Source organism: Gorilla gorilla, chromosome 1, assembly GCF_029281585.2.
Source record: "Gorilla gorilla gorilla isolate KB3781 chromosome 1, NHGRI_mGorGor1-v2.1_pri, whole genome shotgun sequence".
NCBI classification, from domain to species: domain Eukaryota; kingdom Metazoa; phylum Chordata; class Mammalia; order Primates; family Hominidae; genus Gorilla; species Gorilla gorilla.
Genome location: NC_073224.2, coordinates 214,519,375 through 214,543,133, shown reverse-complemented (window position 1 = coordinate 214,543,133; position 23,759 = coordinate 214,519,375). Strand labels below are relative to the sequence as shown.

The following is a 23,759-nucleotide window of genomic DNA, read 5'->3' as shown; positions in this document are numbered from 1 at the left end:
AGTTTGTTAAAGCTGGAAGGAAGCCAGCTTAGTTACCATAATCCTTTCATTTTACAGAGAAGCTAACCAAGGCTCAGAGGGAGTAAAGTGACATGCCGAACGTCACACAACTCATAGTGTCTTACGCCATTTGTCTCTTATTTGGCATTCACCTCCTGCTTAGGGACACATATATGGGTGTCTAACCAATAAAAGATGTTTGCTTGTAGAATAAAGGTGAACAGTTCTGGATGGAATGTATATTTTCTTTCTTTTTTTTTTTGAGACAGTCTCACTCTGTCACCTAGGCTGGAGGGCAGTGGTGCAACCTCGACTCACTATAACCTCCACCTCCTGGGGTCAAGCCATTCCCCTACTTCAGCCTCCCCAGTAGCTGGGACTACAGGCACACGCCACCACGCCTGGCTAATTTTTGTATTTCTGGTAGAGACAGGGTTTTGCCATGTTGGTCAGGCTGGTCTCGAACTCCTGACCTCAAGTGATCTACCTGCCTCAGCCTCCCAAAGTGCTGGGATTACAGGCGTGAGCCAGTGCACCTGGCCTGAATGTGTATTTTTTTCTTTTTTTTTTAGACAGAGTCCCGGCTCACTGCAACCTCTGCCTCCTGGATTCAAGCAATTCTACTGCCTCAGCCTCCCAAGTAGCTGGGATCCAACACCACGCCTGGCTTATTTTTTAATTTTTAGTAGAGACGGGGTTTCCCCATGTTGGCCATGCTGGTCTTGAATCCTGATCTCAGATGATCTGCCCACTTTGGTCTCCCAAACTGCTGCAATTACAGGTATGAGCCACTGCATCTAGCCACATATTTTCACCTGGCATATAAGTAAAACTGGCTAATTAGCAACTCCCCTAGATTTTTTGCTGTTCTATTGTATTGCAAGAACAGAAACATACTTTTCCCCTTTGTTGAAAGATCTCCAGTGGCTTCCCATCTTTTATAAGGGCCTGCTCCTCGCTACCATTCTGCCCTCAACCCCTGCCGCTCCTTCTCACTCCATTCACACCAACCACACTGGTCTCCTTACCGTTCCCTCAACACACAAAGCATGCTCCTGTCTCAGGGCCTTTGCACTTGCTATCCTATTTTCATGGAATGTTCTTCCCCTAACTAAATGCATCGCACATCTCCCTCCTCTTCATTGGGGTCCCTGCTTAAAAGCTAACTACTCAGATAAGGCTTCCCTGACCACCCCCCTAAAAGAACACCCCATCCCACATTGACTCTATGTTTCTCTAGTTTGCTCTGTCTTCACAGCCACTTCTTCCCATCTGACATAGTAGACACTTACTTGTCTATTTATTGCTAATACCTTCCCCCACTAGAAGGTCAATTCCATGAGGTCAGGGAATTTGTTTTGCTCACTGCTGTGTCCCCAGTGCCTGGCTCATAGTGGATATTGAATAAATACCTGTTGAATAAAATAGTATTATGGGTGTCCTCAGAAATAAAAGGTAGGCTTTTGGGTGTAAGGATTTTCTCGGGCTTCTGTGCAAAACTGAGTGTGATCACCAGCCCTGGGTTCAAAAGTCTGCAACGTTGCCACTCACCCTACTTATAACCTCAGGGATGTCCCTTCCCTGCCCTGGCCTCACAGTCCACATTAGCAGCAGGTGACCTCTAAGAACCTTTCCAATTCTGAAATTATGTGATGGAAGGAGATGGGGCACATACACATCCAGCCACATGGCAGGGTGCGCTCTGGACGTGGGTGCTGTGTCCTGGCAATGGTGGAAGAAAGGTGGCCTCACACTGACCTGTCAGGAGACCAGACATGACAGCTATCGCCAAGGCCAAGCTGAGTTCCCCAATGCCGAGGAGGACCTGGAAGCCAATCCTAGAAATGACAAAGCAGAGGTGGTCACTTGGGCATCAGGCAGCAGAGGTCATCAGGGACAAAAAGGACTGTCGGTGTCAGTAGTGCCATTGCCAGGAAGGGCCATGAGGAAAACAAGGGTCCTCTTCCTGGCTGGTACATTCCCCTGGCATTTCCCCAAAAAGCCATGCAGACATGTGGGAGGGAGGGAGGCGAAGGAGATTCCAAGATTATCTGTGGCTTATTTTAGTTCCCAGCACCTCATGGATAATGAACCAGACCAGGAGTCAGAAAACCCAAGCTCAAGTCCCAGCTCTGTCACTTACTAGCTGCAAGACCCTGGGCAAGTCCCTCAACCTCTCAGAGCCTCCAGTTTTCTCTCTCTCTCTCTCTTTTTTTTTCTGTTTTTGTTTGTGAGATGGAGTCTCACTCTGTCGTCCAGACTGGAGTGCAGTGGTCGGCTCACTGCAACCTCTGCCCCCCAGGTTCAAGCGATTCTTGTGCCTCAAGTAGCTGGGACTACAGGCATGCGTCACCATAGCTGGATAATTTTCGTATTATTAATAGAGACGGGGTTTCACCATGTTGACCAGGCTGATCTCGAACTCCTGACCTCAAGTGATCTGCCCGCCTCGGCCTCCCAAAGTGCTGGGATTACAGACATGAGCCACCACGTGTGGCCAGCCCCAGTTTTGTCGTTAGGCAATTAAAGATGAAGGTTCTATTTCTCTTGGGGCAAGGTGGGTGGGGTAGAGCTTGGCTTTCAGACCCATCTCCCCTGCCCATCCCTACCCCTTGAACATACTTCCAGGACCTCTCTCCTTCAAGGCAACCCCAGGGGTTCAATTCAAACATTAAGCTATTACGGGGGCCCTTGCATGCTAAATGTGATTGTCACAGGATTCAGCCTGCACCTGGGCGCTGCCAGCCCCTTCACTGCAGCCCCACGGATAGTTGTACACAGCAAGCCAGTTTTTTAAGCCTTTCCCGTTTCTTGTCTCAACAGGTGGGCAGCTCATGTTCTCATTTTTAAGACAAAGGAAAGCTCCAAGCCTGCAGCCTCATGGGGTGGACCCCACCTTGTATGTCATTTGGTTATCTTCCCTGTCTTTACTGATTGTTCATTATAAAGTGGGAGAAATAATCACAGTCCCTACCTCATAAGATCATGGGAGAGTGGAGAGAATTAAAAAGAATTACCCGCAGACTAGAAAAATAAATTAAGGCCGGGCGTGGTGACTCACGCCTGTAATCCCAGCACTTTGGGAGGCTGAGGCGGGTGGATCATGAGGTCAGGAGATGGAGACCATCCTGGCTAACACAGTGAAACCCCTTCTCTACTAAAAATACAAAACATTAGCCGGGAATGGTGGCAGGCGCCTGTAGTCCCAGCTACTCAGGAGGCTGAGGCAGGAGAACGGCGTGAACCGGGGAGGTGGAGTTTGCAGTGAGCTGAGATCACGCCACTGCACTCCAGCCTGGGCAACACACCAAGACTCCATCTCAAAAAAAAAAAAAAAAGAAAGAAAAGAAAAATAAAAAGATAAAAAGAGTTGCCACCCTGCTGCTCATGTAGGGAGTGCAGATGTCAACAACTACCCGCCCAACCATTCAGGCAGCCATCCCCCCTTCCGTGTGGCAAGCTCCAGGCCCTCATCTTTGCCATCTTTGTATATCTTCAATAGTTTGCTTCCTCCCCAGCTCCAAACACAGTTCAGGTTATCAAAACCTCAGGGAAATGTTTGTTGAATGACTGAAAAATGGAGTCAATTACTCAATTCATTGATCTAATAATCAGTGATTTTTAGGAAAAAAGTCAGGGGGACATATGCATGACCTTGCAAAAAATTTTTTTTTTTGAGATGGAGTCTTGCTGTGTCACCAGGCTGGAATGCAGTGGCACAATCTCAGCCTCCTGAGTAGCTGAGACTACAGGCAAGAGCCACAACACCCAGCTAATTTTTTGTATTTTTAGTAGGCACAGGGCTTCACCATGTTGGCCGGGATGATCTCGATCTCTTGACCTTGTGATCTGCCAGCCTCAGCCTCCCAAAGTGCTGGGATTACAGGTGTGAGCCACCGCGCTGGCTGCAAAAATTCTTAAACAGGACATAAAAGAACTAAACATAAAGGGAACAATGATAAATTGGGCTATATTAAAATTAAGAACCTCTCTTGTTCAAAAGACACCATTAAGAAAGTAAAAGGTGGGCTGGGCATGGTGGCTCACACCTGTAATCCTGGCACTTTGGGAGGCCAAGGTGGGCCAAAGTTGAGGCCAGGAGTCCAAGATCAGCCTGTCCAACATGGCAAAACCCTGTCTCTACCAAAAATTATTTTGTCTATACAGAAGTTAGCTGGGCATGGTGGCATGTGCCTGTAATCTAAGCTACTCAGGAGGATGAAGTATGAGAATTGCTTGAACCTGGGAGGCAGAGGTTGTAGTGAGCTGAGATAGTGCCACGGCATTCCAGCCTGGGTGACAGAAGGAGACTCTGTTTCAAAAAGAAAGGAAGGAAAAAGGTAACGCACAAAGTGGGATTCATATCCAGGATACGTAAGGAATTCCTACAAATCAATAAGAAAAAGACAGAACACCACAATAGAAAATGGGCAAACTAACTTGAATAGACATTTCACAAGAAAAGATATTCAACTGTCCAAAAAGCATATTAAAAGTGCTCCATTTAGTTAGTTATTGGAGATATCAAAATGTAAACAATAGGTTTGATTGCTAAATGACTAATCAAAAAGAAGGAAAACACCAAGTGTTGGCAAAATGTGGAGTAAGAGGAGCTTCTATACACTACTGGTGATTAGACTGGCGCAAACTACTAGAGAAAATTGTTTAGCAGTAGCCACTAAAGCTGACTGTGTGAATACTGTATAATTCAACAATTTCACTTCTAGGCATATAATCAACAGAAGTGCATTCATGTGCTCCAAAAATAAAAGTGCTAGAATGTTCATAGGAGCAATACTAGAATATTCATAATAGCTCCAAACTGGAAACTACCCGAATCCTCCTCAATAATGGATAAATAAATTCTGCTGCATTCACACAATGGAACACTTGTTCCAACTATCTTTTCTTAGATTCTCTATTTGCCTATCTGGCATTCATTTATCACAGGGCCACACTAATGGCCAAAGTTGTTTATCTCGTTTTCTTGCAAGTCAGCTTTCTCAGGCATGGGAAACTCATATTATAAACCCCTCGGCTACAAATTCTAACATATGTGTTTTCACTTCCTGCCCATTAGTGGATGCCCTCACTCAGTTACTCTCCCACCACTCTTTTTCATAAAGGCATAGTCCCGGTTCCCCCTCTCTTTCTGCTGCCTGGTCCCTGGATGATACAGTTTTGTGTGGCCCTGCATGATGTGTTCTGCCTCTTGTTTACAGGGGAACTGTGAACAACAAAACTTTCCTTCCAATAATACTGGAAGAAAATGCCACTCAGTCACCTTTATAAATTAAGACCCAAGCATGACAGAACACTATATCCCAGTGGAAAAAGGGTACAGCAATGCTTAACAACCTGGATGAATCTCACAACTACAATGTTGATTAAAAGAAGCATACAAAAGCACAGACTTACTGTATGATTCCATGTATATTATCTCAGTTCATTTTCTATTGCTATAACAGAATACCACAGAATGGGTAATTTATAAAATAAGTATATATAGCTCATGGTTCTGGAGGCTGGGAAGTCCAAGAACATGCTGCTGGCATCTGTTGAGGACCTTCTTGCTGTGCCATAACATGGCAGAGGGTATCACATGGCAAGAGGGCAAGAGCATGTCAGCTCAGGTCTCTCTTCCTCTTGTAAACCACCAGTCTCATCATAGGGGCCCCACCCTGATGACTTTATCTAATCCTAGTTACCTCCCAAAGGCTTCACCTCTAATTTCATCAACATATGAATTTGGAGATTAAGTTTCCAACACATGAAATTTGAGGGATGCATTCAAACCATAGCATTCTGCCTCAGCCCCCAAAATGCATGTCCTTCTTACATGCAAAATTCATTCCAATAGCACTAAAGTTTTTTTTTTTTTTTTTTTAGAGATGGGATTTTGCTCTATCATCCAGGCTGGAATGCAGCGGCATGATCATAGCTCACTGCAGCCTCAAACTCCTGGGCTCAAGTAATCCTCCTGTCTCAGCCTCCTGAGTAGCTAGGAATACAGATGTATGCCACCATATCCAGCTAAGTTTATTTAATTTTATTTGTAGAGACAGAGTCTCACTCTGTTGCCCTGGCTGGAATGCAGTGGCATGACCATAGCTCACTGCAGCCTCAAACTCCTGGGCTCAAGTGATCCTCTCACCTCAGCCTCCTGAGTAGCTAGAATTACAGGCACATGCCACAATACCTGGCTAATTTTTTTATTTTTATTTTTTGTAGAGACAGGTCTCACTATGTTGCCCAGGCTGGTCTTGAACTCCTGGGCTCAAGCAATCCTCCCACCTCGGCCTCCCAAATCACTGGGATTACAGGCATGAAACACCACACTTAGACAACCCCCAAAGTCTTAACTTGTTCCAGCACCAACTCAAAAGTCCAAAGTCCATGGTCTCATCTAAATCAGATGTGGGTGAGACTTAAGGTACAATTCATTCTATGGGAGATTCCCTCTGGCTGTAAGCCTGTAAAGTCAAAACAAGTTATTGACTTCCAAAATACAACAGTGGAACAGGCATAGGACAGACATTCCCATTCTAAAAGGAAAAAGAGGCAAGGGAAAAAGGGTAACTGGTTCCAAGAAAGTACAAAACCCAACATAGAAAACAACATTAAACCTTAAACCTTCAGAATGATCTTTTACTCTGTGTGCCACCTCCTGGACACACTATGGAATTTGGACCCCCGAAGCTTCGGGGAGCTCTGCCCCTGTGGTTTTGCTGGGTTCTGCCCAAGTTGCAGTTCTCACAGGTTGGAGTCTCACGCCTGCAGTTCTCCCAAGCTGGCATTGCACTATGATAGCTCTACCGTTCTGGGGTCTTGGGGGTGGCCCCACCCTTGTAGCTCCACTAGACCCTGCTATACTAGGGGCTCTCTGGGGTGGCCGTTCACAGCACCCTTTGAAATGTAGGTGGAAGAAGGCATGCCCCCTCAGCTTTTGCATTCTGCACACCTGCAAAATTAGTGCCATGTGTATGCTGCCAAGGTTTATGACTTTTACCTTCCACATCACACCTGTGGCCACTTGAGCCACAGCTGGGATGGCTGAGGAACGCTGCACCAGAAATGCGGGGAGCCAAGACCCAAGGCAGCCCTGGGCAGCAGCTGGTCATTCCAAACCATTCTGCCCTCTTAGAGCTCTGGGCCACTAATGGGAGTGGCAGTCTTGAAGATCTCTGAAATGGCTTTGGAGTTTTTCTCCCTTGTCCTGATGAACAGCCTCTGGCTTTGTTCTATGTGTACTAATTTTCTTTCTTCCTTTTTTTTTTTTTTTTTTTTTTGAGACGGAGTCTTGCTCTGTCGCCCAGGCTGGAGTGCAGTGACGCGATCTCGGCTCACTGCAAGCTCTGCCTCCCGGGTTCATGCCATTCTCCTGTCTCAGCCTCCCAAGTAGCTGGGACTACAGGCGCCCACCACCACGCCTGGCTAATTTATGTGTACTAGTTTTCTTATCAATCGGTAGTTCTGTCACACTCTCAGTTTTCTCGGCTGAAAATGTTCTTTCATTCTCTACAACATGGCTGACCTACAGATTTTCTGCCTTCCATAAATGACTCTGGCACAGAAAAAGTTCAGCTAAGATCTTTGCTTCTTTATAAAAAGGATGACCTTTGCTCCAGTTTCCAACACGTGGTTCTTCAGTTCTATCTGAGACCTCATCAGAATGGCCTTTACCAGCCATATTTCTATCAGCACTCTGATCTCAACGACTTAAATAACCATTAAGAAGTTCCAGACTTTCCCTAGTTATGGGGTCTTCTTTTAATCCCTCACCAGAACTGCAGAACTGTCTTTAATGCTCCATTCTTTTTCTTTTTTTTCTTTTTTTGAGATGCAGTTTTGCTCTTGTTGCCCAAGCTGGAGTGCAATAGCACGATCTCAGCTCACTGCAACCTCTGCCTCCTGGGTTCAAATGATTCTCCTGCTTCAGCCTCCTGAGTAGCTGAGATTACAGGTGTGCACCACCACGCCCAGCTAATTTTTTGTATTTTTGGTAGAAACAGCGTTTCACCATGTTAGCTAGGCTGGTCTCCAACTCCTGACCTCAGGTGATCCACCTGCTTCGGCCTCCCAAAGTGCTGGGATTATAAGCCTAAGCCACCATGCCTGGCCTAATGCTCCGTTCTTGACAATACAGGCTTTTTCTAGCCTCTTCCTCAAAACTCTTCCAACCTATTCCCATCACCCAGTTCCAAAGCCACTTCCACATTTTCAGGAATCTGTTACAGTAAAAACTCTACTTCTTGCATTAATTTTCTTTCCTTGTCCATATTCTGTTGCTATGACAAAATATCAAACTGGGTGATTATAAAGAAAATAAATTGATTTAGCTCACAGTTCTAGAGGCTGGGAAGTCAAAAAGCATGGTGCCACCATCTGGTGAGGGCCTTCTTGCTGCATCATAACATGGAGAAGTCATCACACGGTGAGAGGGCAAGAGCATGCCAGCCCAGATTTCTCTTTCTCTTATAAGTCACCAGTGCCATCATACCTCACCCCATGACCTTATCTAATCCTAATTACTTCCCAAAGGCCCTTTCTCCAAAAACCATCAACATATGAATTGGATTAAGTTTCCAGCACATGAAATTTGGGGGACACATTCAAACCATCACATATATAATGTACAAAAACAGACAAAACTGTCTGATGCTGTTAGAAGTCAGGTTAGTGGTTATCCTGGAATGAGACAAGAAGAGGTTCTGGGTGTTGGTTATGTGGGGATATCAGAAGATTCATCAAATGGTACTTGTATGATATTTGCACTTTTCTGGATATAGCTTATACTATATAAGTTGGGTTTTTGTTTTTGTTTTTGTTTTAAGTAATAAGTGGCAGAATAGAGGATAAACCCAAACCTGCTGACTGCCACCCCACAACTCATTCTATATGATGCTGTCTGGAAAAAGAAATGAATGAAGCAGAAATCCATCACCATGATAACAGTCTCCCTGCACAGGGTCTCCCCTGGCCAGACCCTCAGCTCAACACATGTCCTCACAGCAGCCCTGTGAGTGAGCTATTAGTGTCCCTATTTCACAGAGGGCAAGTTCAGGTTAGGGAAGTGAACCAAGAATTCCAATGTTTTGTGGCTCGGAATGAGCGGCTTTTGGGACTCAAACTAGGCAGGCCTGTCCACAAAGCTTGGCCAGATGCTTCCCAGATTTCAGCATTTGGGGACAATATTCACGAATTTAGCCATACTGGCATTCCAGAGATGCTATTAAAATTTTTTTTCTCCAAATAGACTTATTTTTACATTTAAATAAATGAATTTAAAAGAAAACTGTGTTACTAGCTTGAAATAGAAAGGAAATAGGAGGTAGCTGTAAAAAGAGATACAATGAAAACAAAATGTTGCTAAAATCTCTCCCAGATATGGCAGTCTGAGGTTTTCTCTGCTATTCAAAAGAGCGGTTAACAAGAGCTAGAAGGATGCAGAGATTCTTGGCCCAAGTGGGGACCTTCTTTTCTCCCTGATGTAATCAAAGGACTGAGAATTGAAAAAGAGTATCTGCAACTGCATGATTCAATGCCATTTCAGTGTGCCTTCCCATCACTTAAAAATCCCACAGTTTGTGGGAAATGCTCCATCCTGGTTCTGATCACAGCATCTGACTCAGTCACATATGCTCATCTGAATAGGAAATTGGGAAATACTGTTTGTGGAATTAATGCAAAGTCAACTGACTTGCCCAATGCCACCAAGTAGCTAATCCACAGTTCCCATTAAGTGTTGTGACTTTGCACTTAATCCTCTCTCCATCTTTCCATTACATAGAGATGTCCTCATACGGATGCAGCATCAGTCATCATAAAGAACGGGGCTATGTTCTATTGCTAAATCTGCACAGCAACCCGGTGACATAGGTCTTATTTTCCCATTTTACAGATAGAAAACTGAGATTTAGAGAGTTTGAGTACCAGGACTAAGGCTGCATGACTGGCTTCACCACTGGTGAAGCCCACGCCTTTTACTCTCAGCAAACCAAAGGCTTCTGGAAGAGAGATCATCACTGTCACTATGCCCTTCCCTTTGCCTGGGTCCTGCAAAGGCAAGAGGATAACTGCTTCTTGGTCCTCAACTCACTCACCCTGATGAGAGTTGACTTGCAGTGATGTGCTGGAGCCAGTTCCCATAGGCTCAGTGGGCTGATTGTTCTCATCTCTTCCCAAGTCCATGTGTAGTGATGTCTCCTTGACAGCTTGAACTCAGTCATGCGGGAAGCGTTTGTACCATAGAAATTGCAAGTGCTGCCAATCAAGTCTTTATTTTCTTGGAAAGCCAGTTGTTAAGTTAATCCTTTACCAGAAAACCACTGATTGGCTTTTTCTTTTTTGGCTATAGGTCAGGGGGTCTAAAACTTGAGCTTGCAAGAGAACACTTGTGGGGCTTGTTCAAACATGGACTGATAGGTCCCACCCCCAGATTTCTAACTGGGTAGGTCTGGGGTGGGGCCGTAGGTAGGGCTTGCATTTCTAACAAGTTTCCAGGTGATGCAGGTGCTGTGGAGAACCAATGCTTCCAGAGAACCACAGAATCACAGAATTGGGAATCTAGGCAGCCCACAAGCAGAATTTAGCCACACACTGTTACTAACAATCTTGAATTTTCTGCCAGTACTTGGGAGAGCACATGCAAAACTCTAGATTTTGAGCTCTTGAGAAGTCATTGGATCTGGCAACACTGAGCCTGGGTCCCTGCACTGTGATGGTGGGTGCAAGCTGAAGAGCTCCCTTCCTTCACTGGCTTTTTTTTTTTTCTAACTTCCCCTGCCTGTTCTCTACAGGCATCTGAGTAGGACCTTGCTAGGTCAAGTCCTCATCTTACAGAGGGGAACTCTCAGGCCCAGAGAGAGGAAAGGTTCTGCTTAGAATTGCACAGTTATTAAGACAGTGGCAGACACATCACTGGAACCCATTACAGAGGCGCCTTGCTTCACACAGGTCATCCCCTCCTCATCCCAAGCAATGATGTCTCACCCACTGATATGTTATCCCTATAATGTGGGGCTATGGTTGTCTCTGCAGAAGGCATCCAAGAACCAGAAGGAACCCCAGCGCCTCCATGATTTCTCTGAGACACGTCCAAACACATCAGCTCCTCATCACCTGCTTCAGCCATTTTTACAGCCAGGTTCCAGCCGAGTGACCTTGGGCAGATAACTTCTCTTAAATCTCATTACTTAGAGTCTGAGAATACCTCAGTAGGCGGTTGTGAGAATTCAAGGAGATAATGCATATAATGGTTTCTAGCACAATGCCCGACACTTTTAAAGCAGTCAATAACAGTAGTAAATGTTATCAGTGCATATGATTATCATCATGCTATCAGTTCATCTCTAAAAATCTATCCCTATATCGTGCCCAATTCACTTTTTCATTTTATATAAGCCATGTCCAGAAAATATTCACACTACATCCAGGAAGTAATGGCTAGGGCTCTGGTGTGTCAAACTGACCATTGCTGTCCACTGTCTAGGGGCCACAGGACCTACCTCTGGTCTGGAGGCCCACATTCCCACCTCACAGTGAGACCTCAGCCAAGGCCCACCCCTCTCTGGGCCTCAGGGATGGGTTGTGCTTAGCATGTCCCTGCATTAGCTTATTAAATCCAGTAGCATCCCAACAGTCCTGTGAGGGGAGATAGTATCATTATCTCCATTTACAGTGGGGCGACTGAGGCTGAGAAAGGTTAAGCCGCATGCCCAGCTAGTACGCAGTGGGAGCAGGTCCACAGCAAAGCTCTGCATCACGACCTGAACCACAGTCTCAATTGGCTTGGGCCTATTTGACCTGCTCTGTGTTTGTGGGGTCACAAAAGATTTCGCGTCTTTGTCCTATACCTAGGTGGCCCTATTTGGAAAGAAGAGGTGGGCTGGAGAGGTGATAAATTCATCCAAGGTAGGGGCTGGACAGAATTTCTGAATAAATCAGCCAACAAATATTCACCGAAGCCTACTGAGCACCTGGCCCTGAATGCACACGCCCCAGCTAAGGACTCTGTGAACATTTCTTCCTGAGTTGGAGGGGAGTGTTAAGGGGATGGGGGGTAAGCCCAGTGACCCACATGCCATTGCCAGCTCCGACGGTATGAAGCACCATCAGCACAATGTAGGTGATCTCTCCAAGCAGACCCAGCAAGCTGAAGTTGTAGTGCATGACGGAGCTGTCATGAATCCCCAGCACTCGGTTACAACACACCTGTGGACAAGTGTTATTATAAGCAGATTGGCAGGTGAGACCCGTATTCCCTACCCACCCCTTTCACACACCCTTGGTATCCGGGGCCACCACATGGGGATGGGCACTAAGGCTCACCTCAAAGAAGCCCTTCTCAGACTTGAATGTGCACTCACATCATCGGGGAGTTTGTTGAAATGAAGAGTTGGCTTTAGTGGATGTGGGGTGGGATCTAAGAGCATTTCTAACAAGGTCCCAGGTGATGCCAATGCTGCTGGTCTACGGACCACACTATGAGTAGCAAGGCTCTAGTGTAGGCACTGTTCACAATTTCAGCTGATAATTCCTTGTGGTGGGGGCTGCCCTGTGCACTGTAGGATGTTAAGCAGCATCCCTGGTCTCTCCCCACGAGCTGCCAGTAGCAGCCCTCACCCCACTGTGTCAACCAAGAACGCCTCCAGACATTGTCAGATGTCCCCTGGGGGGTGACCGAGACCCACTGGTCTAGCCCAAATTTAAGCACCATCCCAAAGACAACACAGCTGCTTAGAAACAAAGCATGAGGCCACACCTCCAGATCCCTACTCAGTAATCCTTCCTCCCCATCACTCAGCCTCCCACACAGCCATGAGCCAGCAGATGTGGACACATATGCAAATTCAATCAAGCTGGTTCCTTCCTTAGGATCCCCATTAGTCTTCAGAATAAAACTCCAGGTCGGGCACGGTGGCTCATGCCTGTAATCCCAGCACTTTGGGAGGCCGACGTGGGTGGATCACCTGAAGTCGGGAGTTCAAGACCAGCATGGCCAATATGGTGAAACCCCGTCTCTACTAAAAACACAAAAAATTAGCTGGGCGTGGTGGTGGGCGCCTGTAGTCCCAGCTACTCAGGAGGCTGAGGCAGGAGAATGGTGTGAACCCGGGAGGCGGAGCTTGCAGTAAGCCAAGATGGCGCCACTGCACTCCAGCCTGGGCAAAAGAGCGAGACACCGTCTCAACAACAACAACAACAAGAAAAAAAAAAATACACACACACACGAAAATTAGCCAGGCATGGTGGTGGGCACCTGTAATCCCAGCTACTCAGGAGGCTGAGGTAGGAGAATCACTTGAACCCGGGAGGTGGAGGTTGCAGTGAGCTGAGATTGCACCACTGCACTCCAGCCTGGGTGACAGAATGAGACTCTGTCTCAAAAAATAAATAAATAGTAAATAAATAAACAAATAAATAAATAAAAATCCAGACTCCTCAACTAGCCCAGGAAGTGTGCCTGAGCACCTCCCATCTTTCAGGGATCTGGGTCCACCATGCTCCTGGGTGGACCCTATGCCTTCAGAATGTCTGTTTCCTGGTTGGGCCACACAGTCTTCTTACCAATAAGCTTTCATACACACTGTGCCTTCTGCCTGGAATACATTCCCCATGTCTCTGCCTGGCTAATACTACTTATCTGTCAACACTTGGCTGTCAACTGTTTCCTCTGCTCCAGGAAGCATTTCCGGACCCATCCCAGGCTAGCTCAGATGTGCCCTCTAGCTGTTCTCACACTGTATTGTGTGTATCCATTTCCCTCACTAAACTATAGCTTGAAAAGCAAGATGAGTGTTAAAACGTATGTGTTGAATGAAGGAATGATGAATGAATGAATATATGAATGAATGAGCGAATCACTTTTGAATAGTCCTGCCAGTGATGAAGTCAAGGAAACAAGCTCAGGGAATGCGACGGGCGCTGAGCCTGATGGTAACTTGCTATGTGTTCTTTTTTCTCCCCTTCCTCCTTTCATTTCAGGGTTTCAAAGCCAGAGGAGATAAAAGAAATTTGTTCCCCTTGCAAAGATGAAAATCAGATTTGCCCTGGTTTTGGTCAGTCGAAGTATTGATACGTTTTTCCTTGTTTATTTTATTTTGTTTTTTAATGACCTCCAGTTCCATCCATGTTGCTGCAAATGACAGGATTTCATTCTTTTTATGGCTAAATAATATTCCACTGTGTATATAAACCACTTTTTTTTTTTTTAAGACAGAGTCTTGTTCTGTCGCCCAGGCTGGAGTGCAGTGCCGCGCTTTTGGCTCACTGCAAGCTCTGTCTCCCAGGTTCAAGTGATTCTCGCGTCTCAGCCTCCTGAGTAGCTAAGATGACAGGTGCCCGCCATCACGCCTGGCTAATTTTTGTACTTTTAGTAGAGATGGGTTTCACCATGTTGGCCAGGCTGGTCTTGAACTCCTGACCTCAGGCCATCTGCCCGCCTCGGCCTCCCAAAGCGCGTGAGCCACTGCGCCCAGCCAGTTTTTCCTAATTTTAGGTTGGAATGGACTCCCTGAATAGCCCCTGTTCATCCAAATCCAGCCTTCTAAAATCTACTCCTTTTTCCTCCATCAAGTCTTCAAACCCATGAAGATTTGTTGTCCCTAAATATTTCTCTTAGAGAAGCACATTATAACCAATTGGCTATAATGAAGTATTCTGGAACGATCAGGATTTGCTGAGTATTGGAGAAAGATCCATCCACTTAGAAGAAGAATTAAACAATCAGAAGTGGACACAACCTGGACCATCAGCCCAGCACTCCCTCTTCTGGGTGCTGCTCCTCTCACATCATCCACGTGGTTCCCCGGCAGCAGCCACATATGCACGATGTGCCCACCCCCAGCTGAAGACAACATTATCCAAGTTAAACCAAAGAGCCCCTTCTCCAGAGAATTTGGGATTGGGGCCAAGAGATTCCATCCACCAGGCTGCTTTCTTGAAGCAAAAGACTACACCCCAAAATGTGGGGTGAAAGAGGAGGAAGCAGGTCTATAGAGTAAGAATAAAGCAGATATTGAGGAAGAGCAAAGAAAGAAGTAAAACAGGGGCTTCGGGGCTCCCCACAACACTCCAGTCCCTGTCCTTGAGTTCTGTGACACCCCAGTAGCCTGATAACAAATTCTCCTCAGTGCCCAAGCAAGCTCAAATGGGTTCTGCCACCTGCTCCCCAGCATCTTAACAAATGTGCCACCGAGCCAGGATGGATCCCTCACTAGGCGTTGAAGCCAATAAGAGAATGCGCCGACACCTGCCTAATGCAGCTGTGCACTGCACAGTGGCCCATCAGGTCCCAGCGTCCTGCTGGCCTTCAGCCAAAGCAGAGGGGGTTAGTTGTCTAGTTTCTTACCGGCAGGCACTTGGCTCCCCCGCTGGAGATCAGCCCAGCCACAAGACCCAGCACCATGGCAAGCCACGGAGAAGTAATCAGGTGACATGAGGTACCCACAGCCACGCCTCCTGCCAACACCGCATTGTGCATATAAGTCTGCAAAGAAATAGCTCGTGGGTAAAGGAAGCAAGGTAGAGAGAGAACACCATCTTGCTGCAAGTGACCAGCATGCTGGGAACAAGGCAACCCTGTAACATCCTCCCTGCTTTGCTGATCCTGAAACCACCTCTCCCCTGTGTTGGGGCTACGTGTCCTTCATCAGTGGACATGATGGGCCAGCTCACTACTGCCTCTTAGGCTCAGGGCACAGTTAGCCTGATTGTGCAGCATTTAGGGAATGAGCTGGGAAGTCCAGGTGCTCAGCATCCTAGCCACCCATCACACTCATTAGTGGTGTGTCCCTGGGCAGCGGGAAGAATGGGTTTTTGTTTTATTTTTTAGAGATATGGTCTTGCTATGTTGCCTGGGCTGGTCTTGAACTCCTGGCCTCAACCAATCCTCTTGCCTCAGCCTCCCAAAATATTGGGATTACAGGTGTGAGCCACTGCACCTGGCCTAGAAGAATGGGGTTTTGGATGTACCTTCTTCGTAAGGTTATTGTAAGGATTAAATGAGTTTCCACGTATGAAGCTCTTAGCCCAGTGTCTGGCATAGAACATGAATAAATGCCCAGTAGACACAAATCATTGTTATTGTTTTTATTATTATTACTGGCTACTTGGTGCCTGTGCCACCCTGTGTGACTGGGCCCAGTTCCAATAAGCTGGGCCTTGTTCCTGGGTCATAGCTCTGCTATGTCCTTCACTGCTCCAGAACCGGAGCCTTGCCTTGCTCTTATCTGACACCCTCAGCTCTCACCTAGGATTAGCCTCTGGGCTTCCCTGAGCTGACACCCACTCCTGCCTTGCTGGGTGTCTTAGACTTTCTGTCACCATGGAACTCATGGCCACTCACTTCCTCTTAGCACTGAATTCTGCTGTGAAGCTGTCATCTGTGGCCACATTCTTTCCACTCCAGCCCCCCCAGTGCCTCCCACCCCAGCCCCACCACTGGTCTGTCCAGACTTCCCTCCGACACCACCGGCTTGACCCCCTGCCCCCATCATCATGAGAACTTGTTTTGTCTCCCCTCCCACCCATCTCTGCCCACAAGACTCACACACACCATCGTCTCTCTGTACTAATAGCAGCAGCTAATGTTTGCCTACCATTTACTCCCCGTTAAGCACTTTACATGCATCATCTCTTAATTCCCACTTTACAGATGAGGCCACTGAGACTCAAAACGTTGAAGTGGCTTGACCAGAGCCACATGGCTAGTGTCACATACTTCTCTACTTCTGATTCTGATGGTTCCCTTCTTGAAATTTGTTGGGGGGAAGAGAGAGGCTGGCTAATTCTAGTCTAGTCTGTTGCTGCTGACTCTCGCTCATGGTGACTGACTTTAACAACTAGCAGAAATGGGGTTCAAACTCAGGTCTGTTTCATGTTAGCATGGATGGATTTAATCACTCCCCCCAGAAAGCCTTTGATTACTGGACAGTCTCCTGAGTCCCAGGCCCACTGTGACCACCCAGCATTCTTCCTAGAGCTCCACTGTAGAGGCAGGCACAGCTCCACCAGCCAGCATGCCCTCTCCCAACCCACGCTGGCCCTGGGGTGGGGAGGGGCATAAATATGTGTGTCAGTCCTGTTAGACCCAAGTGCTGCCCAAGGGCAGCGCCCTGCTCACCATGTTGATCTTCCCTTGGGGGTGAGCCAAGGATGACACTGAGATGGCTGTCACCGTGCTGACTGCTAGAGCATAGTAGGTGTTGAACACGGCATTCTTCCTTTCGATTGGACTTCTCAGCAGAGCAGAATTGAAACTTGGCCAGAACATCCACAAGAAGAGGGTGCCTGGGGCCAGAGAGGGTGGTTGGCCAGAATCACACTCCTGCTCCAAAGGTCTGAGCCTCGAGGGGTTTTGGATGAGAATCCTAGGGCTGGAAAGTCTCAGCCTTGTCACTTAGAGTTAGATGGGGAAGTCACGTCTCCCCTCCGAGCTCTCAAGCTGATACCAGCTAACCACATTTTACAGACAAGGAAACAAAGTCAAGAGGGTTGAAATCTGCATACCCCAGGCCTCCTGAGCCTGCTCCTGAACCTGCTCTGTGAAGTGCTTAATTCAAAGGTATGAATTTAACAAACACTGCTCAAAGAAATGAATCATGATGGAAGGGCTTCAGACACCCAGGGGAAGTTGGTAAAGGGGGGAGATTTTTTCAGCCAGAGCCTTTTCTGAGCCATTCTGCTCAGCCCAAGTATGAGACCACTCACCCCACCTTGTCCTTACCCAGCATGGCAGACAAACTGGGTATCGTTGCTATCTGATCTTTATCCTTCTTTATGTCAGGTAGAGGCTTTGGCAGGCACCAGGCCACAGTCACCCCAAAATAGGCTGCGAACACGTAGAAGTGCGTCATGTTCATGTGGTAGTCTGTCTGCAATAAAACCCAGTAAGAGCAGTGAGTGTCGGCATCCTCTGCCTGGGGCAAGCCCTGATGGTCCTTGGAGAAAGTTCAGAGCTTCACTTAGGAGGTGTGACTTGAAGCCATGAGACTGGTGTTCATAGCTTACCCAGCCCAACCCAGTAGGCTTTGCCCAGGCTGGAGTGCAACGGCACGATCTCGGCTCACTGGAACCTTTGCCTCCCAGGTTCACGCGATTCTCCTGCCTCAGCTTCCCTAGTAGCTGGGATTACAGGCATGCGCCACTACGCTGGGCTAATTTTGTATTTTTAGTAGAGATGGGGTTTCACCGTGTTTGCCAGGCTGGTCTCAAACTCCTGACCTCAGGCGATCCACCCGCCTCGGCCTCCCAAAGTGTTGGAATTACAGGCATGAGCCACTGTGCCCGGCCTTTTTTTTTTTTTTTTTTTTTTGAGACAGAGTCTTGCTCCATTGCTCAAGCTGGAGTGCAGTGGTGTGGTCACAGCTCACTGTAGTCTCCAAATCCCAGGCTCAAGCAATCCTCCCACCTCAGCTTCCTGAGTAGCTGGGATTACAGGAGTGCACAACCATGCACAACCATGCCTGGCCAATTTTTAAATTTTGTGTAAAGATGGAATCTCACTATGTTGCTCAGGCTGGTCTCGAACTCCTGGGCTCAAGAGATTCTTCCCTCCCAAAGTGCTGAGATTACAGGCATGAGCCAGCACACCTGGCCTATCAGTAGCTCTTATATGCTTTTGACCAAGGTTCACTTAGGTGTGGCAAAAACCCACATGGACACGCACCTCACTGATTCCTACTTCTCAGCGGATTTTTAACTCTGCAGGAGTGATGAGTGATATAAATTTTGCAACATGAAGCAACCAGACTTCTTGTAATACCAAACTAAGGTCTTCGGTAAATTCTAGATATATTCTAATTCTGCATCATGACTATCACATTTTAGTAATGCTTCATAACTTATTTAGTGGGCTACTGGAGAAAGCTGTCAGCTGTGCTTTCTAAAAATACCCAGAATTGGCAGGATTTTTAGCACCATTTCCCACTGACCCCATCTTGGTTTAAGCCACCATCACCACTACCCCAAATTGTTACAATAACCTCCTAACTGGTCTCCCTGTTTCCACCCTTGTCTTCCTGCCGACTGTTCTCCACACAGCAGGCAGAGTGACCCTGTTAAAATGCAAGTCAGGCCGGGCATGGTGGCTCCTGCCTGTAATCCCAGCACTTTGGGAGGCTGAGGTGGGTGGATCACCTGAGGTCAGGAGTTCGATACCAGCCTGGCCAACATGGCAAAACCCTGTCTCTACTAAAAATACAAAAATTAGCCGGGCGTGGTGATGCTTGCTTGTAATCCCATCTACCTGGGAGGCTGAGGCAGGAGATTCACTGAAACCTGGGAGGCAGAGGCTGTAGTGAGCTGAGATGGCGCCACTGCACTCCAGCTTCGGCGACAGAGTGAGACTCTGCGTCAAATAAATAAATAAAATAAAATGCAAGTCAGATCATGTTACTCCTCTGCTCAGAAGCCTCCAGCGGCTCCCATGTCACTCAAAGTCAAGGTCCATGTTCTTGCCATGACCCTGCAGGATCCACTCTCACCTGACCTCTCGGGCGTCACCTCCTATTGCCCTCCTCCACTTGCTCATCCTCAAACCCACTAGCATGTTCCCACTTTGGGTCATTCAGCTGCCTGAAATGCTGACCCCCAGCCAGGGTGTAACAAGGGCAGGGTGGAGGGAGTAGTCCACCCTGGGTGCAAGCAATCGGGGTACCTTTTCTGTAGAGGGTGTCTAACAATTCCAAAGCCGACTACAAAGTCTGTCTGCTTTTTATTTTTATTTATTTATTTATTTATTTTTGAGACGGAGTCTCGCTCTGTCGCCAGGCTGGAGTGCAGTGGTGCAATCTTGTCTCACTGCAACCTCCACCCGTTGCGTTCAAGCGATTCTCCTGCTTCAGCCTCCCAAGTAGCTGGGATTACAGGCAACCACCACCGTGCCTGGCTAATTTCTGTATTTTTAGTAGAGACGGGGTTTCACCATGTTCCCCAGGCTGGTCTCTATCTCCTGACCTCAAGTGATCCATCCGCCTTGGCCTCCCAAAGCGCTGGGATTACAGGCATGAGCCACCGCACCCAGCCTATTTTTTTTTTTTTTAATCACCATGTGCTGACAATTCTAAACAGCGTGGGTGGTAAACAGCCCTCCCAGCACCCTGCCATTGTTCTGCCGCTGTTCTCAGGTACCCATGTGGCTTGTGCACTCGTTACCTTCAGGTCTGTACTCAAAAAATCACCCCCTTGATGAGATGAAGCTGCCCCGGCCACCCTCTCAAACAGTTATCCTCTCTCCCCAACTTTTCATGTTTCTTTTCTCCATTTTATTCTTCTCTGCGGTACTTACCACTCTCTAACATGCTATATCTTTTGCCTATTTTATTGCTTATTGGCAGTCTTTCCTTCTGGAACAGACGTTCCATGAGAGTTGTATTTTCCACTGCCACAAGAGTGCCTGGTATACAGTAAATACCAAATAAATATCTGTGAAGTGAACAAATGGTGGTAAAAAGCCCTCAGTCATACATAAAGAGGAAAGTCTATGTAGTTTCCTGATAAGAACTGAAAAGCGGGCTTGCGTTTTTCATCTCTTTGAGCTCCACCAGGAAGGAGTTCAGGAAGAACACTTGGGGATTCTTGGCCTGGAATATTCATTTCTTGAGCTGCCTGCACTGAAATGACTCTGGTCCCTGGCTCTGGTTCCCCCGAGCCCTCCTGCTGAAGAAACCCAGGCTGAATTGAAGTTTTGAGGAAAATGAACACTCAAAATCAGTGCTAAGCCCTCCCCTAGACCAGTGAAGCTAGCAAGTCAAAGATGCAGAGAAGAGAGGAGATGATGTTATATCAATGCAGTCTTTTAAAGCAATCGTTATGAAGACTGCAACAAAGCAGGAAGAGGTTCAGGCTCACAGGGAGTGTTCTGCCTCTGAAATTTACTCCTCTTCTTGACAGCCATGTTTTTACTGTGTGAACTATTTCCCACGCCAGCTGCAGCTGCTTGGACCAAGGTGGAAAAATGACCCAGGGGACTGATCAGATTCTCTCTCCCTGGACTACACAATTGAGACTAACTGAGAGGAAAGAGTTGTTTTCTGCAGGATCTGGGACATAGAAATGCAGGAACAAGTGGAGGTGGATGGGTGGGTGGAGGGGACACATGTTTCGCTAAAGAGAAAGCTGGTGTACAGAGATGTTAGATGTACAGAGAGAATCAGAGCCAAAAGATGGAGAGCACAGATTACCTGGGATCTCAGAGGGTTCTCATAGCCAGTTCTAGTGCCCTCCTGAGTCTGGCAGCACCTCCTGCCCTTGGAGGTTCTTTGTGTTTGTTTGGTTTTTAAAACTGTCCATACTACACAGATACACCTTTATGGTTCTTACACTGAATTCTCTTCATTCCGCCTAAGAAAGCTCTGGTGACATTTTCTTCCTGGGAATCAGGGAGTTCTCATTAATCCTTATATTAAGCAGAGAGAAAAGGCAGAAAATGGAAGTGTGTAAACCGGAATCCAGGAGCCCATGGTGATATAAACAAGCACATAGATGAGTGGATGAACAGAGAAGCGAAAGCTTTTCCTTACAGAAGAATGCCAACTACTGAAGGAAAGATGGAATTAGAAAACCACCATTGGCAATTATTATAGTACTAATTTATTCAGGGAAGAATCAATGAACACTAAAATCAGTGGGTGAAAGTTGGATGATCAACAGGATTTCTATAGGAAATTATCTCCTCACAAGATGTTTATTAATTACAAAGGGGAAAATAGTAACTTTGCAGTGGAAGATCCTGGCAGGTACCATCTTAACCCAATGATCACAGTTAACACACCCAGTAATGGAGCAAATTGATAGCATGTCTTCTGATATGATATACTAAGAAGGGCACACACGGCTCTTGGAGAATTCCTACCAAAAATGCATACCCACAATCTAATCATGAGGAACAGCAGACAAACCCACATTCTACAAAAGAACTGGCTCGAAACTTCAAAACATGTCAAGGTCATGAAAGATAAAGAAAGATGAAGAAACTGTTCCAGATTGATGGAATTGAATAAGACATGAGAACTAAATGCAAGATGTAATCCTCGACCACAAAAAATATGTATTTTTTTCTAGAAAGGATATTATTGAAAAAATTGGTGAAATGAGAATAAGGTGATCATAATATATCAATGTCAATTTCTCATTTTTGTTAACTGAACAATGGTTATGTGAGAGAATGTCCCCATGTCTTAGGAAATTGTGTTAGTCTCTTTTCACACTGCTATAAAGATACTTCCTGAGACTGCGTAATTTATAAACAAAAGAGGCTTAACTGACTCACAGTTTGGCATGGCCGGGGAGGCCTCAGGAAATTTACAATCATGGTGGAAGGTGAAAGGGAAGCAAGGCACATCTTACGTGGTGGCAGGTGAGAGAGAGAGAAAGAGAGAGAGGAAGTGCCACACTTTCAAACCATCAGCTCTCCTGAAAACCCACTCACTGTCACAAGAAGAGCATGGGGGAAACCACCCCTGTGATCCAATCACCTCCCACGAGGTCCTGCCCTCAACACGTAGGGATTACAATTCGAGATGAGATTGGAGGGGGATACAGAACCCAACTGCATCAGAAATATACACTGAGGCCGGTTATGCTGGCTCACGCCTGTAATCTCAGCAATTTGGGAGGCTGAGACAGGTGGATCAACTGAGGCCAGGAGCTCAAGACCAGCCTGGCCAATATGGTGAAACTCCATCTCTACTAAAAATACAAAAATTAACTGGGCATGGTGGCATGCCTCTAATCCCAGCTACTCAGGAGGGTGAAGCAAAAGAATTGCTTGAATCCAGGAGGCGGAGGTTGCAGTGAGCTGAGATGACACCACTGCACTCCAGCCTGGCTGACTGATGGAGCAAGACTCTGTCTCAAAGAAAAAAAAAAAAAAAGAAATGTACACTGAAGTATTTAGGGGTTAAAGTCACATACACAGATGAAGACAACCAAAAATTAATAAATACAAACTTCCAGGCTGGGCGCGGTGGCTCACGCCTCTAATCCCAGCACTTTGGGAGGCCAAGGCGGGTGGATCACCTGAGGTCAGGAGTTTGAGACCAGCCTGGCCAACATGGCAAAACTCCGTCTCTACTAAAAATACAAAAGTAAGCCAGGCGCGGTGGTGTGTGCCTGTAATCTCAGCTACTCGGGAAGCTGAGACAGGAGAATCACTTGAACCTGGAAGGCAGAGGTTGCAGTGAGCCGAGATTGCAACATTGCAATCCAGCCTGGGTGACAACAGCGAAACTCCATCTCAAAAAAAAAAAAAAAAAACTTCCCATATTCCCTCCCAGACCATTGTTCTTTTTTCCACCCCAAACATCCCCAGCTCCCTTGAAGAAGATGCCATCACACTCTCCCTTCCTTGCTGCGGTCTCAGCCTCCCGGCCGCCTCTTGGTCACTGATGATGTCAGCTCCTGCCCTTCAGCCTTTCTCTCCATCATTCTTCCACAAATGATCTTAGTCCACCCAACTCCTTCCCTCTCGGCTCCTTGACCGCTCGTCTCTTTCCCTACGTTACACTTCTGCCACCCACTGTCAAGCCTTAGACCTTGTCATTACCAGTAACTGTTGCCTCCGAAGCCTCAGTTTCAAGCATCGCACCTGATAACCACCCACCTCCTGTCTGTCCGGCTCACTTCCTTAAATTGCCTCCCTTCAGCAGCTCCAACCAACGCAGCCTGAGAACAATGGTGATGATGAAAATAACAGCACTGCTGCAACACTTACCCCATGCCAGGCACTGTCCTAAATGCTTTACAACAGTGTTCAA

General features: G+C 46.8%; 1 protein-coding gene and 1 long non-coding RNA gene across 8 annotated transcripts in view; one reads left to right on the top strand and one right to left on the bottom strand.

Moving 5' to 3' along the window:
• Window positions 1–23,759, bottom strand: part of RHD (Rh blood group D antigen) — a 67,191-nt gene that overhangs the window by 11,801 nt on the left and 31,631 nt on the right. For 4 of the 7 annotated variants that reach the window (XM_063701591.1, XM_063701593.1, XM_055389132.2 and 1 more), the window contains exons 4-8: window positions 17,729–17,876; window positions 17,126–17,292; window positions 15,353–15,490; window positions 12,080–12,213; window positions 1,759–1,838 (exon numbers count right to left, since the gene is read on the bottom strand). In XM_063701591.1, the coding sequence (XP_063557661.1) occupies window positions 1,759–1,838; window positions 12,080–12,213; window positions 15,353–15,490; window positions 17,126–17,292; window positions 17,729–17,876 (667 nt within the window). Of the gene's footprint in view, window positions 1–1,758; window positions 1,839–10,992; window positions 11,163–12,079; window positions 12,214–15,352; window positions 15,491–17,125; window positions 17,293–17,728; window positions 17,877–23,759 lie in introns of all 7 variants that reach the window. The other 3 variants (XM_063701595.1, XM_031011469.3, XM_031011718.3) reach the window with 3 other exon arrangements.
• On the top strand, window positions 571–16,077 carry LOC129533774 (uncharacterized). The gene is made up of 3 exons (XR_010132059.1): window positions 571–781; window positions 11,860–12,247; window positions 13,987–16,077. It is a non-coding gene; the product is annotated as an uncharacterized lncRNA (long non-coding RNA).